Source organism: Sprattus sprattus (assembly GCF_963457725.1).
Source record: "Sprattus sprattus genome assembly, chromosome: 9".
In the NCBI taxonomy this organism is placed as follows: domain Eukaryota; kingdom Metazoa; phylum Chordata; class Actinopteri; order Clupeiformes; family Clupeidae; genus Sprattus; species Sprattus sprattus.
The window spans coordinates 21624988-21642823 of NC_137928.1; the positions used below are offsets into that span (position 1 = coordinate 21624988).

Sequence of the window (17836 nt, forward strand, 5' to 3'; positions counted from 1 at the left end):
GGATATAGCACAAGCCTCTCTTTGTTGCCGGATGTGGGAATAACATCCAATAGATTCTAAAAAAAGAACAGGAAGGAAGCTGGGGGTGGGGTGACAGTAAGCAGAGGAGAAGAGAGGAGAGGTGAGCCAAGCTGAGGGGAGGAAAGGGGAGAGCAACAGCGGGGGTGTACTGGTGAGAAAGGAATGTTACAGCTCACTCATTCTTTCTCACTGAGACACACATAACCACCTTGTCTCGCAAGCATTCATGAGCGACCACATACTAACGTCATAATTCTGAAAAATGTGAGAATGACAAAGCGGATGAGAATATTTATACATGAGAATCTACAATATAGCTCTACATGAGGACATCACAAATCTCTACAGAGGGAAAATCGACACACAGGAAGAAGTACGACATTCACAAGTGCACACACAGGCACACACACACACACTCCCTCCCTGCTTGGCATGAAAAAGGACCTTTGCAAAGCCACAGAACACAGAATGTTTGATTCATCAACAAATTATTCCAACTGTTTGGCAGCTCCAGCATTACTGCAATCATCATTTTTCATCAGCCTGGGTTGCTGCTTTTAATACACTGTCCTGAGCACATCTTGCAAACCATTGCTAGGAATTCTTTCATCAACAGCCACAGTACTATTATTATTGTTTTTAGGCTACAATAACAACAATAATAATATTAATAGTTTTGAACATGAATATAAGCTAACCAAAAATGCACACAAAAAACATTGCACACACCAACAACAGCATAGTTGGCACTAGCTTGCTAGCATGAATTTGATATTTTTGAGTCAGGCATGATAGCTAAGCCTGGTATAACCACACCCATATTACCTTTGTGAATAGGATATGGCCTTGCTCCATAGGGGATTATTCCAATAGCTGCATCCTAATAGGCGTAGATTTTGAGTACATTTTGAAACCACTGGACCCGCATTTAACCAATCGACATTGACCACTATTAGATTGCTATACTTTCTGTTTCACCACTAACGATGCAAGCTGATATATATGGCTTTTCCCAAAACCTGTTGGTAGTCATGCAACCATGTCCGCCCTCGGTTAATAATATTACATGTTTACTACTACTGCGTGGTATAGCTCTAGCACTATTGCCATTATTGTAATTGCATTTCAACGTCATCGCACTTAGCCACCCCCACTGGTCGCTGACAGGTGGGCCCCTCTGAAAGGCCCATCGATTCATCTTGTGAACAGCAGTTCCACACTATAATCCCAATGAAAATTTTGATGAATATTGGACATTAATTGTGTCCTGTTTTAGGGATGCACCGATCCACTTTTTTCAACTCCGATACCGATACCGATACCGATATCTGAGGTTAAGTATCGGCCGATACCGATCCGATACCGATATAAAAAAAAACAGCGCAAAACTGGTAACTGTGTGTATGTGTGTGACCACACGTGCGAGAGGGAGAAATGAGGAGTGCATGACATGCATGATCTTGTTGCATTTTTTGCTCATTTTCTACTTGACATCATGTCTAGTCATCACTATCAATTCATAACATAGGCTAAAAATAATCACAAATAATGTACGTTCTAACTAGCGCTAGTGTTCATATTAGTTAACAATCATATATCCGCTAGCGCCAACTTTTACGTTACATTGTAGAGGCTCAGCATGGTGACCTGTTAATGTATTTGCTGGTTCAAGTCTGTTAAAAGACCCACGATTACCAAAGCAGTATTCTTTATCTCCCTTTAATGTGCATTCATCAATTTCCATTACATGACGATGCATGTGATCCTACATATGTGAGTGTCTGCAATGAGAATGGGGACTAATTAGCACTGCACTGAATTACTTTAACATGAGTTATTGCTACACGATAACAATTACAAAACTAATATTTCTCGATACATATAATTGTGGGCATTACACAAGGCAACATGAATCTCATTCATAGCTCATCCAGTCGAAATCTTAACAGGATGAACCCATCTTTGTTAGAGCGAATCAACATCAGGACATAACTAAATCTCCGCTTAGCATGCTAATCGCTACTAATAGCAACGTGCACTCATAATACACTACCTATATACATAAACATAAAAAAAAAATAAAAAATCTTTTTTTTTTTAAATTGTCACTGATACCCGATCTAGAAATGTCTTCAATATCGGTACCGATACCGATACAAATATCGGATCGGTGCATCCCTAAATATTTTTAAACTTTTTAAATACAATCCAATATGGTGGACATTTACATCACAGTGTGCGCTGAACTTGATCCAAGAAATCCAACAATACCTAATTTCTGAAAATCGGGCATACGGTTAAAATGTTACGTGCATAAAGGCACCTCCAATGCGCTCAACAATGCGCTGCCTGATATTAGATGAACTAACTTAAATGTGGATATCTTAAAAGGTGAGCATCATCGTTGCTCTCATCATCACTGTTTAGCTGTGCACGTACAAGTCCGGTTTACCTACTGTTAAGGGAAAACGTCAGGGCCCTATTTTTAGATATGTATAGGTCCCTTACTTGGGACACTTAACCACTAAAATCATTCAAGTATTGAGTTAGAGCGCTAAACCCAGCATCCACAAAACACCTATAAAATGAAATCCTGTGAGGCAAGTGTCTAAAGAAACTGTAGAGAATTACTGTTTGTACCATCAGTGTTTTATCTGTCTCTTCTTCCGGGCTCTGACGTATCAAACATTTTATTGCCTGTAGTCGATTACCTCTTCTTTTGTAAATGTTAGAAAACAGACCCCAACCAAGGAAATCGCTTACAGGCACTGAATGCTTTTCTAGTTTCTTTACAGTTATTGAGGTAAACAGCACAGATGTATCTCCTTAGGGATCCTTTCCATGTTGTCAGACACTTATAATAACATTTATGAGCCTGTCAGTGGTGAAAACTTTAACGCAAACGCTAGCCTCATTCGATTCCATTGTATAGCTATTTTGCTTTTTTGTTTTTGCGCTGTAACTCAATATTGGACACATTTTGATCATTAAGTGTCCCTCGTAAAATTTGGGACCCAAAAATATCTAAAAAAAAAAGTGCTAGGTTTAAAAGTTCCGAAGTTTTCCTTTAAGGCTTAGATGTTGACCACAAAAACATAGGCTAAACACCCTTCGTAAATGTGTCCGCAACGGCTACTTTATTTCCACAGTAAACGAGCTTGAGTCAGCATTCCTTTCCAAGTCAGACATTTCTGTTGTTGTCTTTTTGGCAATGGCATGATTCTAAAGAGCAGCCAGCAATGGGAACGCAGCTTGGCTCTATTTTTTTTTAAAAACAACCCAAAGGCAGGACAATGGGGAAAAGTTAGTGTGTAATCCGAACAGCTATCAACTTGCTTTTTCTTGAGGGAACTGACATGAACTAATAGCCCCCCTTGGAAAGACATGGAAAATAACAAGCTGGAAGGAAACAGGCATTCACATGCCTCGCTGAGCATAAACAGCTGTTTATTAGCACCTCCACACACTCTTAAACTGCAAGAACAGCAGCAACAGAGAAGGGTCATGCAGGCACAATAAAAAACTTCCAGCTGCAGTTCAGTTGGTAGGTTATGTCTATGAAGGCCATGGGCAAGGAGGCAGAACACAGCTTAGATGGGTTTGCAGCTGTTGACTGAACAGTGAGAAATCTAAGTGGAAGTATTTGATGCATTTACATTATGGAATGCACAATACCTTAAACAATGCTACATCTGCTATTACATCTACTACTCTACTGAAAAGTCAAGTCTGGTTCTCTGCATATTTATTGATCCATGTCCTAGAGTGTATGACCATATGTTGTATATTATGGTTACTGACGTACTATATTCCCCTCAAACATAACAGGAGGCATGATTCAGGGCAGCTGGTATGACACAAAAAAGACAAACTAACAATAGACAGCATTTCCTTCCACTTCTACCCAAACCCACTCCATCCTAGGCACAGATTAGTGTCAGTAGACCGGCATGAAATACTGTATATCCAGAATGAAAATGGATGCAATGGATTCTTCCAAGTTCCAGATCAGCACAAATAGTGGCTAAGCTAAATACACTCTGAATGAAGGGATTACTACATTAACTATAGGCCTAGTTCCTGAGGTTAGTCAATAAAATAACCAAATGACTATTAGAGCTGAGCTATGAGCCTGACTGTACAGACAGCCAGAGAGACATTCAGAGAGAAAAACAAGTCCCTGAGAGAAGAAGAGGTTGGGAGGGGGAGAAGGGGGGAAAGGGAGCAAGGGAGAGAGGAGTGAAAAAAAGAGCATTTCAGCTTCTTTTCAGTATGGTGCATTCTGCAAAGCCTGGGAACCCAAGCAGATTGGCTGCAGACTAGGAGAAATATCCTGAGCTGTAACGTAAACAACGTTGAACTCTGATCTAATGAGCCACCCCCACCCCTTTCATCTGACCCATTCCGGTGAAAGTTTTCTTCTTCTGATTCTTTTTTTATTGTCAATGACTTCAGGAGTGCACTCTCCAGTTTCCTGGGACTAGGGGAGGTCACAGGACAGAGAAGGAAAGTGTTTGTATATGGGGGGGGAGAAGGGCTTGAAGTCGGAGGCCTTTTCAGTTAAAGTCCTGATCCCTCTTGTCACTCAACCATGTTAAGCTCAGATGAGGCACTCTGATTGGCTACTTCCCACAAATGAATGTCTTCATTTATAGACAGCTCACTTCCAATTTGCTTCTGGCCTTGCATAGAAATCAAGCGACTTAACACACATACATGTCAAGATACTACCTTTGAACACTTCTTCTAAACCATTAAATGCTATGAGTCACTTGTAAAAACAAAACCCTTTTAGTTTGAGATATCATGAAAGGCATCAACCTGTGGGAACATGTCACTAAGCAATACCCATGAAACTCAAACCAGTTCTTAAAAACGCTGAGTTTACAACTCTTTTTTTCTGAAACACCTGGAAGAACCAAGGGAGCCGCCATGAAGATCATGGATCAGTTTACGGTTCATGTCTCTGGCTTTGCTCTGTATAAACGCGATGTATATGTCTGTATACCTAAGTTCCCACAAGAATCCAGTTTCAGGTGAGCCTTCCCAGGTGTAACATTAGTTGAGAGACTATGCTTGTGCTGAGAGACAATGTTTGTCGTTTTTCACACTCCGTTTCTTAAAACCTTTTTCTCTGACCCATATACACGTATGGATCATCAGATTCTACACATACCTGCATGCATACAGTGAACACATACAAAGTTTGCTTCCCCTATTTCCAGTAGTATATTAGATATGATTTTGATGGACACACCCACCCACGTTTTCTGCCCACAGATTAGTTTTCTGTCATTTTTGTGAGCGATTTCTCATCTCGTACCTTCTTTTTGCCCTGTTATAAATGTTACCCATCTCTGGTCCAGGCTATATTTCTGATTTCACCTCAATGTTCTTCAACAATGGATGAAAAGAGATGAAAAAGTCTGCTTTGGAAACTGTAACTAAGGTACATTTCATAATCAGAGATGGCAAAAAATCACAGAATTGTTTTCAGATAAAGACGTATTATTAGAAAAGCACCAGGAACCAATAATGGGAAGTGAGCTTAGAGAATCATGGGTTGTGAAACAAAAAGAACTGCTGACTTAATAGTGATTTACTGAATAGTAAGATTAATTTTAATATAGTTAGGGTTCAGCATTTCATCTTCAGTTCTTTAAATATTAGCTTATTATATTGTACCCACTTTATATTAATGTATTTAAGAAAAAGGGCCAACAAACTCATTTTATTTCAATCAATAGAGAGAATTAAAAGGGGTAAAGACTGTCAGATGAATACCCTACCGAATTGAAACAAAAGAAAAAATTACTAAAAAACTCAGTTGAGGTGAAAGCTACCACCAACTCAGAGTTCTATTGGTCTACACTGGCTGAACTGACTGGAACAAAATCAAGGTCACTGGAGATGTCAATGCAAGGCTTTCTCAGACAAAAGCTGGCACTGGAGCTAACGTCCAAAGCACACGCTGAACAAACAGAGGAATGAAGCTGGACCCTTCTCATCCACACGGGACTGTAAGTGTCAGAGTCCTTGACAAGTTCCTCTCTGACACTTCACTGCCATATTACCCCATGGAAAAAGCCACTGGTTGGAGCAGACTGTATGCGAGCTGGGAGAATTCATCTTTCTTCAAAGATCAAGCTGTCTCTCTCTCTCTCTCTCTCAGGCTGTGAATAAAACATGAAGTGCGTGCAGGAGGGTTTGGGAGTAGGGGGGGGGTAAAGGGGAATGGCTGTTAGCTCCACAACACACCAGTCAGGAATGCCTTTGATTTCATCAGTGTGCCCCTGCATTTCAGTGGAGTTTCTGGAAACCCAACTTCTGACAAGATTTTTGAATTTGTCTTGTTGTATGCTCTTTGAGGTATGTGTATGTGTGTGGGTGGGTGGGTGTTTTCTGTTATACCCCACTGTGCGTAGTGAAATCACTGATGTGGAATGATCCCAAACTGCTATGTCAACTTAAACTTCATCCCAGTAGAATGGGAAAATGTATATTTGGGCCAAGGTTTTAACTTTATTCTGTTTTCCCTCAACCTTCTCTTTTCAAAGAAGCAGTAAGCAGCGGCATATCATTTTGCATCACATTCTCCAATAAAAAATAGAAAACATCCTGATGAATATTAGATTTTGTCATTGTTCTCCTGAACATCGGTCAGCTGTCAAAGTATTATCTAATATCACTAATATCACAGACTACATTGAGTAAGGTCATTTACAATTCATTTATGCTGCTTTTTCAGATCACCATTTGGTAAATGCTTTTCCCTGAAGTCCACAAATACTTCTTTTTTTTAAATGTTATGCTTTACCCAAGGAAGCCCTCTCCCTATGGACTACTGCTAATTATCACACATCAATGCCAGATAAGGCCAAGATCAGGCTGCACCCACAAACGCAACACCATTTACTATTTTTCTTGCATGTTCTCTATGCGAAAATATGAAATCATGGATATTAAAATGCCAACTGTGTAGGCCATTAAATGTGGGCTTATATTAGAAAGCACATAGCTTTCACTTGAGAGACTTACTGTATTTTCTTTTCTATCTTTTTCACTCATCCTTACCATAGTAGCGATAACAGTACAACATAACATACATGCATTATTAATCCATCTGATAGCGACCTAACAGTAGACTAACCTTACATCTACTGCTTAATGACCGCAGAGAGCTGGGGCGGTAACGTATCTCCTGTCGTTGCTTTGTAATATCTCTGGCATCGGGTTCAGGAAGGACAAACACTGCTTGCTCAGTACCTTTCAGTGAGAGGGGATGACACATAGGCCCCAGGTTCCCAGATCTGTCAGTACACTGAAATTAAGACCATAGCTGTTCCTCATTTTCTATCGCACATGGAAAAGCTGGTCCCTGGGCACTGACTGACAATTGCAATTTCATGGCCGGCTTGGTACTGTGTAAACACAGGACCAGGAAATGTATTCAATGGCTCTAAACATTTACACGCAGTCCCTGGCCACTTCAAACAGCTTACTGGGACAGACTGCTTTCAAGATAGAGCTTTGCAACTCATTTGCCCCAAGCTTTGATAATAAAGTAATGTCAACGAAAGACATGCAACAATAAGCAGGGTGATTTGACTGGATGTTTGCTCAACTTCCTGAAGTCCCTTTTGAAATCTGCCATGACAATTGCAGAACACATCTACTGAGAATCAATGTACAGCTAAGAGTATACATTATGACCCTTATTCATGTACTTTTCTTAAAAATGAGGTAAAGTGGTCTTTCTTTGTTCTATTTTTGTGAAACAGTATCATCAGAATTTATGAGGAAACAACCTTCCTCTATACGAGTGTGTAATTCCTTTGTTCCATACACATCTCTTCCCTGATTTGTCCAAAAAAAAACCAAGCCTCACTGTTTTCTGCTTCCCATGCATGCACACCCATAGCATGCATGTGTCACAGATTTGGACACCAACAAAAAAGCATGTCTGCATTTTTCAACTGACATCCAACAATCTTGTGAAGTCAAAACACCTGGTTTAGTGGTTTGTCAGAATTGGTTAACATTCTGTAAGACAAACTCTAAAGAGGTGTCCTGGGGTGATAACTGTGTACGGTAAAGTCTCCTTTTGAATACTAAATTTGTCTCCTCCATCTCTACGCATTTTATGGCTCTCACTGCAACTTTTGTGTGAGTCAGCATAAATGTCCATCAGCGAGCAGGATGCTCTATTTTCAGGCACTCTCTTTGGTGTGAGTCACTCTCATTCTCATGCACTAAGAAACATGAATCCTTAAAATACCACACAGCATTTTGGGGGAATAAAGATATGCTTATCGCTATTGGCTTTTTTTCCCTGCATCCATGGAAAGCTCAGAGAACGTGGTCACAGCTAATACAGGATGTAGAGAACCAGGAAGAGGAGAGAACTAGAACCTCAAAATGACATTGGACTTAAGACAAGAAATCACTGCACTCGGCCACATTTATAGCAAAATCCTGCACTGCAGTTTTTTAGAAAGATATGCAAACACAAACCACTGAATGCCACGACTGAAAGGTGGTGTAAAACAAGATGAAATCCGATTTGCAGAAATGAATCAAAATGGAAGTGCCCTACAAAGCATGAGGAGTATAATCCACACCATACATGGTTATCGCCGATGGGATGATTCTGATTGGTATCTCTACAATACAATATAAGTAGCCATGGTTTGCCTCTCAAATACAATACCATCTCCTCCTAGCCTAGATTACAGGATCATGGCTGACTTTTGAAGAAGCAAGCAGACGGTCCGTTAACTCAGTACAGATCTATCTTGCTTACCAGAAAAAATTTACCACACCAATACAGATCCTCTATATTGTCCAAACCACAGCAGATGTTATACCTGCTTGTTTGTGGACATATTTCAGAGCACTGCAAAACTGCTACTACAACCCAACAGGCCTGGCAGCATGGTCTGTGTGCTTCCCAGGACCTCTCCTCAGGGGCCAGCATGAAGGATGTTTCCCCACTGGCCAAATGAGCTGATTAACTGAGTCTAAATAAACAAAGGGGAAATACATTTATTTTCCACAAGAATTTGTGGGAATAGAACTCTTATTGTGAGATATTGGGGGTGGGGGAATATGCATGCTTTGTGTCAGAGCTCCTTCCCTAAAACAGCCTTGTATTCTTAGAGGCAGTTGATGATATTACACTTTATGCCAGTGAAGGAATTTACATCCGGTGGTTTCTATATGCTGCAGGCACACCCCTTCCTAATCTCTCATTGAAGGACCGAACCCCTGCAGAGACAGGGTGCTAATTAGACCCATGTGACTGATTACAAAGATACTTAAAAGTTGACATAAGTTGTGCACTGATGCACAGAGTAAAGCTTCTTCATGACACTGCTACAAGCCTCTTATAAAGGGTTTTGCAGGGTTTTTCACAGAACAAACCTAGGGACCAGTCACAAATTTGATCTTTTACACAGAGACTGCATGGCAAACCACAAGACATTTTATGTGAGTCACAATGAGGATAATCCCCCACATGTCCACTGATAAGTAGCAATGGTGAGCCCACTTTTACTTTCAATCCATAATAGAGATGAGGATATTGTGTGGAAGAACCATGTATCAACCATGTACAACCTATCACTGTAACTGTAGGACTGAGGAGAAAGATCCATGTGGTGTCACCTGCCATGAGGACTCCGAGCAACCGGCACACATAAAATTAGGACATGACACTTTCATGGAAACAAACGATTCGTTTTACTTACTAAGTTTCGCGTTACAACCTTGGGCTCCGTCTCTGAATTTTGGGCTCTCTGCTCGCCGTTCAGCCGGTTGTAGTCTGCCGTTGACTGCTGCCCCACCGACCGGCTGCCCCTGATTTTTCTGTTGCCCGTACTTTGATGAACGAGGTTGAGAAGGTGTAAGGTGTTCTCGTGTTCACGGTCCGAGGTCTCCGCCTGACCTCGCTGGTAGCGGCTCTCGCAGGTGGAGTGATGCCGTCGGCACAGCTCGATGCGGGCACGCAACCGCTCAACGATGGCACTATGAAGCTGCGGGACGGCGGACCCTCGAGAGGCCGCAATAGGCCCGCTGACACGACCTGGCATGGAGCCCACCATGCCAACACCTAACATGGATACAAATCCACCTACCGCAGGCTGAGCCGGGGCTGCTTCTCCCATTACAATCTTGATCTCTTGGTGCAGCAGATTAAAAAGTTTTACGCTAATTGAACAACCTTTGTCCGATTGTTGAATTGAGTACAAATAAAACCTTAAATATAAGACAATTATTTTAAATAATACTGCCACTCAATGTTTCAGAAAAAAATGAATGCATCTGTTAGTACAAATATTTCACACACCCTCGTGAACTTTTAATTCCTTTGGAATGCAGTATGGTGCGACACAGTTTCCTTAAGAAATAGATCATTCCGAGTCCTGGATAAATCCACTTCGCTCTCTTTCTCACTAAAATTCCATAATGCAAGCTTCATGAATGTGCTTCTAAGAGAGACGTAGGGTCAAGTCTAGGAATAGGCTATTTACCAGTAGCCTAGATTGTTGATTTACGGAAGGATTTAGCGGAGACTTATTAATCATGATTGTACAAAAAATATCTGTACCTTCGGGTTATCCGAAAACTGTATCTCCATTATTTAAATACGCATCCAATGTTCAATGTCCAATAATCCATCCTCAGTGGCAGATCCAACAAACTTCCCGAGACCCGTTAAAATAAGCTCGCGTTTCCTTTCAGTGTTCTCCAATCCACATGGATAGGCTATTGTATATTTCGACCGCCATTTAAAAAACTAAGCAAAATAATAAGATTAGCCTACTCAAGAGTGGATCCACGCACGAACACATGCGAATCCATGCAGTCCATATTCAGCAGTCTAAACCGCGCATCAGACTTCACCGGAGGCATCAGTACGGCATTTGCAGATTTACAGACTGGTATTGTGTGAAGGTTTGTCCCGATGGACGTGGAAAATCGCGTCAGGAGTCAATTGGCAGCCTCTAGTGGTATTGAGTGTGAACTACACCAAGGGATTTGTAATAATCTACGTTTACGTTCAGGTTTAGGTGTGGGATTCCAAGGGCCTGACAAAATACAACAGGACAACAACAACACGACTACTACTACTGCACTGCTACTAATGTTAATAATAACTACATAATAATAATAATAATAATACAAATACTAATAATAATTGGCAATAGGCTATGTTAAATCAAAAGAATAAGTCTTCAGTGAATCCGATTGAATTCGAGAGATGAGTCTTGTAAGGATTTTTGAAGACAGAGAGGGCTCATCTCAATTGATCAGGTTTAATTGGGCAGCTTTTTCAGATGTGGGACAAGTGAAAAGAGTCTGGATTGGGATCATGCTGAGGAGGTATGGCAATGCCAAGTATCATTCATTGGAGGAATGCATTGGGTGAGAAGGAACATAGATCTGAATAGTGGAATGCAGCGAGACAGGCATTGATCTGGTGACTGTTGCTCTGTAGGCAAGTATTATAATTTGATTTGAATTTAATGTGAGCAGCCACAGAGAGCCAGTAGAGGGTAATGAATGAAGTGGAGTGACACGTGCCACCAAAGACCAGGCTCAGATGCAGATGTTCTGGACCATCTTGGAGATGTTCCAGTTTCCCCTCCATGGTCCCAACAAAGAGTTGAGTAGCATATTAGGCCAGACAGGGCCTGGTCTTCCTTGTGGTGTATACTGCACTGTGGCACAACCACGAAACTGATGTTTCAATACAAATAGTATGAAGACAACTATCTCTGCTCTGATATTCTGCTCAAACCACAGGTGTCCTAACAAGCTGACAGATAATACATCAATATGTCACTAGCTTGACAGTTTAACTTGAACTTGAGTTGGCCAGCTAGCATTATGTAATAGTTATAGAAGTATTATGATGTTTTGGTCTAAAACTGACAAGCTTTAAAAGCATGAACAATCCTTGCAAACACGATGAACAGCCCAGTTGGCACTGATACAAGGTTGCTGACATGCTAACTGGTGTCATGACAATATTGTTTGGGATGCTGTCAAAGAATCACCACAAGCCTAGGGTATTTAAACACTTTTAATCATTTTAATAATGTTGTCAACCTCCCTACTGGTTGCGCAATTTCCTTTTTGCTTTCAAGTGATTTTCCAGCCACTGGTTGTGATAATATGTGTACCGTCTCCACTACTCTGTATCATTTTAATTTCTTGTCACTTTCCTGCCTCTCGGATCTGGTGTTTCACCCACCACTCACAGCATGCTCTACAGACTTTATTCTCTCTCTCCTTTAAAAAGAAGTGTTTCATGTTGTGGATAGAAATGCCTTTGATATCATAAACTCATCTTTGGTCTCAGGAGTTGTACCAAAATACCACATTTTTTAAACATGCAGTGATGCAGCCTTTGCTGAAAAAGCCTAACCTAGATCAGGATTCTCCCTCTATTTTTAGACCTATCTCTAAACTTCTATCTTTATATGAGAAGGCTGTTTTTAATCCATTACAACACTATATGACTTACAGTAGGATGCTGAATGGAAATTTGATAGACCAGTAGATTCTGTGTTTAGTGCTTCATTTGATCAACTTAGGACAATAGCTTAAGTGCAACATTTCTTGTCCCAATAGATTGTAAGAAGGTAGTCCATGCTTTTATATCTTTCAGGCTGGACTTTCTTGCCTTAAACTGTAAACTGTACCAAATGCAGCAGCTACATAGACTTTTAACTATAACCAAGAAATCACAGTCACGCCCGTTTTTAGCTAAACTACAATGGCTCCCAGTAGAGTTTAGGATTGTATGGATAGGATAGGATGTTTCTCTCTACCTTTCTCTCGTCTATCGCACTGCCATCTGTGCTGTCTGACTGACCGACAAAAGAGGGAGTCAACTTGCAAGGTGGATTTTGGGGGAACCCAATGCAAGTAAAAAGGAAACCCCATGAAATGTTTGAAAGTTGAGAAACATCACCTCAATATATGCTCTAAACACTTTTCCAATCCATGGGATTGGCCATCATGGGGGGTGCTTTTAGAGACATGTAAAACACGTCCAAATGGATGATGTCCAACAGCCAAGTCAGGATATCCCATCACTCCAATGTAATGTGTAAAGAGCTCCTCTCATCCAGCCTCTTAAAACAGGCTAACCCACAATTGCCTCAGAAGATGGAACCACAACCCTCTCTGGCTGCAAGACAGCCTTGCAGAAAAATGTTCTGGCCCTCTAACTGCTGTTTCTGTAGTCCAACAGTGTACTTAGGTTGTTGATGGAGTTGGTGGCCTGAACAGCACATGTGTGAATGTGGTCAGTAAAGCTTTCCTGGAAGATAGCTGGAGTGTCTTATTGCCCAAGCATGGCCAAGACCCAACAGACACAGTTGTGCATCTTGCACATTTGCTCTTCTCCTCTGTTTCACATTGTATGTTTTAACAGGAAGCCTTTTATGATTCCATGATTTGTACAAATGAACAATGAACACGTCCAACAGTGTAATTACACTATGCATTTTCACCATCTTTCAGGAAAACTCTGGTTGCCATCATGGCTTCTTATCCTTGGTTTGCATTCATCCAATCACTGCACATTTCTAAAAGGCCTAGCTGAAAGCAGCTAGATGCCCGCCCGGCCTACCCGCACCAAACTTCAGCTGAAAAACAACTAACCGACAGACACTAGGGGCCTGATTTACTAACAGGATTGCGCCCATTTCTGGCGTAAAATAGCGGTCGTAAACATAAAACGGTATTTACTAAGGGGGCGCAGCGCATATTAACGCCTGTGGGTGTGAACAGGGGAAGGCTAGGAAACGTGGGTGGAAACCTGGGTGGAACGTGGGCATGGAGCGCAATTCAATGGGGGGAGAGAAGGTAAGTGCGCCTAATGATGTATTGCGTGGTATTTACTAAAACTGCCTGTCGAGCGCACGTCTCAATTAGCGGGATAATTCTCCGCCTCCTAAAAGCACGTCTTAACCAGGAAGCGCATTTTCCATTGAGTGTGAAAACGTTGATATTGCACCAGTTATAAGAGCAAGGCGAAGATATATACAGAGACAGCGCACAGAAATATTTTTTTCAACTCGTATAACACATTTTCAGTTAAGCGATCCACAAATCATTAGACGGTACAGGTTAACCACGCAATACTTCTGAACCAGATCAGAGACATCAAAGCCTCCAACCGGAGATCACATTCCATTCCATCGGTTGTTAAACTCAGGACAACATTACAAATGTTGGCATCGGATCATTTCAAACAGTTATAGCATCAGCAGTTGTCATATCTCAGCCTTCACTCAGCCAAATATTCACCCAGGTACTCGACGCATTGCTACGGTGCGCTGGTCAATAAATTTCCCCACTGCCATAGCTGAAATTAGAGACATCAAACAGGACTTTTATTTAAATCGCAAACTTTCAGAACGTAATTGGAACCATTGCTTGCACCCACATGCAAACAGTCCCACCTTCAATCCACGAACACGTTTACCTAAACAGAAAGCACACATATTCAATGAATGTCCAGGTCATATGTGATGCCAACATGACCATTACTTACGTGGTAGTGGTCTGTCCATGACAGTTTTATCTTCCGGAATAGTGCCATCTATTCATGTGAGCAACGGTGATTTTGGAGAGGCCTGACTACTTGGTAAATGTATTTGTTTCAGTGGGGATATATTGTAGTGAACCCATGTCCCAGAACGTATTAATCTCGCCATGTACACACCTATATTGTTATAATAGACAGTTTATGCATTAATGCCACCAATAGCATATTATTTATAATTGTGTTCTTTTAAACATCTCGCTGTAGGTGATGGCGGGCAAAACAACAATATAACCCATTGAATGAGGTTCAATGATTGAGCAAACGTGAACCAATATATCTATCTCCTCTCCGCTGAACCTTTTTGTTCTTCCTCGAATCTCCATGGTGGGCAGTAACTTGCAGGCAATTTCTCCCGTCTTTTAACGGTGCGCTAAATAATGATTGCCCAGGATTTGGCTTGATAAATATCACGGGAAATGCGGGGAAACACCGTGCGTTAATGTGCGCCTGGCAAAGGCGCAGATTAAGCTGCGTTCGCAAATCAATGTTAGTAAATCAGGTCCTTTAAAGGGTGGAGTAAGCACACAGTGCCCAGCGCAGATGTGGTTTGATAAATACCACGGAAAATGCGCAAAAACACTGTGCGTTAATTTGCGAACGCAGATTAAGCAGCGCTCGCATATTAGTAAATCAGGCCCTAGGTCCAGCTGACATAGGGACTTTATGCTGTTGGCACAGCAAGCATGATGGCTGACTCCAGCCAGCATATTAGCAAAGACACTCCAGCTGATGTAGAGGCTGCACAGTGGATACACACTGGCCGGCCAGTTAATATTACTGGGGCTGGAGCTGAATATACAGCAGGAGACAAGTCCAGCTGGCTCTGGTCAGATCTGCAAGAGTTTATATGCACATTAAGGCTTATGTCTATTTAATTGTTCTAAAATTAGCTTTTTTTCATGGAATAAATGGGAAATTTCATTTCTGCTTCCTGAGTCTTTGTTGTAGAAGACTAGAAGTGAATACATGATGATCGGATAGTTCGGCTGCTCCATATAATTTTAGATGACCAACTCCGCTTCCTGCGAAAAGTGAAAAAAGTTTAATTACATGATGCTGTTGGAAAGGTCTCCGAACTTGGAATTGTTTTGTGGGATTTCTGTTTTAATTGTTATTAATCAGAAGGAATTATCTGACATAAAACTTGAAATTATTAAACTGGTATAGGCCCAAAACCAATGGAATCAAGGTGAGATTTGTTGTTTTATATCAAATATGAAAAGTAACATTCAAGCTTTATTCACATTTTACCTAATCCTACAAAATTGACGTCTACACATAATGTGCGTTCCTGTAATTTCACAGATTCTGAAATGAATTAGGTTCTATATTCAATAGATTCAAACTTTGAGTTTTGTGCATAAGGATGAAGCTGAAAGACCATTTAACCACCCGACCTCTATGACAAATTTTGTGTGCAGGGAGTGATGTTGACTGAAGACAGGGAATATAACTAAAGGCCAGTAAAACCAGGCAACTGCTGCCATCTACTGGACACTGTAATTACAGTATCCGAGTCCATTACAATAGCAATACAGACCATAGCAGATGGTCCAATACAGACCATAGCAGACAGACCATAGTGCTGAGTTATTTTCATTCATAACGAGGTTGTCTGATGTTGAATTTTAGTTTTTTTCATTTTAAGGTGATTCTTAAGGTTTTTAAGGTCCTGTTGAAGAATGAGGCACAATTTGTTATCTTTATTTACACACCCTTTTTCATATTTTCTCATATTTTCTTAGTGATGATATCATTAACACATACAAAAAGTTGCGTAAAAGTCTTTCTTTAAGGAACTCAATCTGAGAAAAAGTAATGTTTAAAAAAAGTAATATTTTGGAAACATCCAGTGTACCAAAAGTGCACTGTTGGTACACTGGAAGTATCCAAAATGATTTAAAGTAATAGATTTAAAATTGTAATCATCATTATTATTATTATCTAAACAGTGCCTCATATATAGTTTAAAATAGTAATATATAGAATAAAGTTTAATATATCCTTCTCTATTTGTTTAGGTGAAAGCACATGCCTTGTAAAGGCATGATGAGTTTTACAAAATCAATTTGTTTTCCGAAAACTAAGAAGTACATGTAAATCTGGGATATTTGACGTTAAATTTATATGCCCCTACACTGCATTAGACTCAAACCGCACCCTTATCACGGGAGGCAGGCATGCTAGATAGGGCACCAACACCAAATGTCTACAGGTTCCGGCACAGCCGCTGTCACACACAGTTATTGTTCATTTTCTACGGATAGCAGTAAGCCAGAAGGATGTGCAAGGCTCCCTGGGAAGGTGGTGCATCCGTTTGAGCTAGAGCAGGAATTTCATAGCACTTCCTTTCCATCAGTCCTCCATCGCTAATTATCTTGTAAGCGAGGGAAGTGAGCAGTCGCCCCCACCCAGGTCTACAAGGTAATAAACCTGCACCCTGACTGCAACACCAAGGGCTTGTTGGTATAGCTCTTGCTCAACCATAGTGATGGTGATGATCCATCGATATTGGGGGGTCCCTTGTACGGTTCATAACAGGCACACACCAGGCCTGCTTCCAGTTGTTCACAGCCAGCCAACCCATTTCTGACACCATATGTAGCCCACTCTGTCATAACCTGGAAGGTAGTGTCGGGTGAAGGCAGTCCAGAGCTGAACAGCCAATAACTTGCTATACCTCCAGCGGTTCTTTTCTAAAAGGCTACAGGAGTCATACAGGGCTTGAGGAAATAAAGCTCAGCAAGGCATGAGTAAATAGTTTGGGGTAATTGGGTCGACGTCAACTGCATCTGCTGGCATTTGGAATGCCTTCAATTTCTATGAGAGCAGTTTGGTTTGCAGTATGAGCTTTGGCACTGCCTTCTCCCGCCTAATGATCTTTAATATTGTTTTCACTGACCTGACTTCGTGCTCCCATATCCCTCCAAGATGATGAGCACCTGGTTGGTTGAAGCAAACGTGATCTTCTGCTCGTCCAGCTGTTCCCTTCAGCTGTAGGGAAATGGCTTTGTAAGGTAATGATCCCTTCTAAAAAAGTTAGTGCCATAACCGCATAACAACTTGAAAGGTTTCAATCTTCAGACAATGAAGTGACGGGAGACAACAGAAATGCATTGCTATCTTTCTGTTGTGTGCTGTCATCTAGTGGACGAAAGGATATTGCTGTATAGCTGAGTTAATCAGCTA

General features: G+C 41.1%; 1 protein-coding gene across 2 annotated transcripts in view; it reads right to left on the bottom strand.

Moving 5' to 3' along the window:
- Positions 1 to 10787, bottom strand: part of maml2 (mastermind like transcriptional coactivator 2) — a 33811-nt gene extending 23024 nt beyond the window's left edge. For both annotated transcript variants that reach the window (XM_080844785.1, XM_080844784.1), the window contains exon 1: positions 9771 to 10787. In XM_080844785.1, the coding sequence (XP_080700911.1) occupies positions 9771 to 10187 (417 nt within the window). In that variant the 5' untranslated portion in view covers positions 10188 to 10787. The remainder of the gene's footprint in view (positions 1 to 9770) is intronic.
- Between the last annotated feature and the right edge of the window lie 7049 nt (positions 10788 to 17836).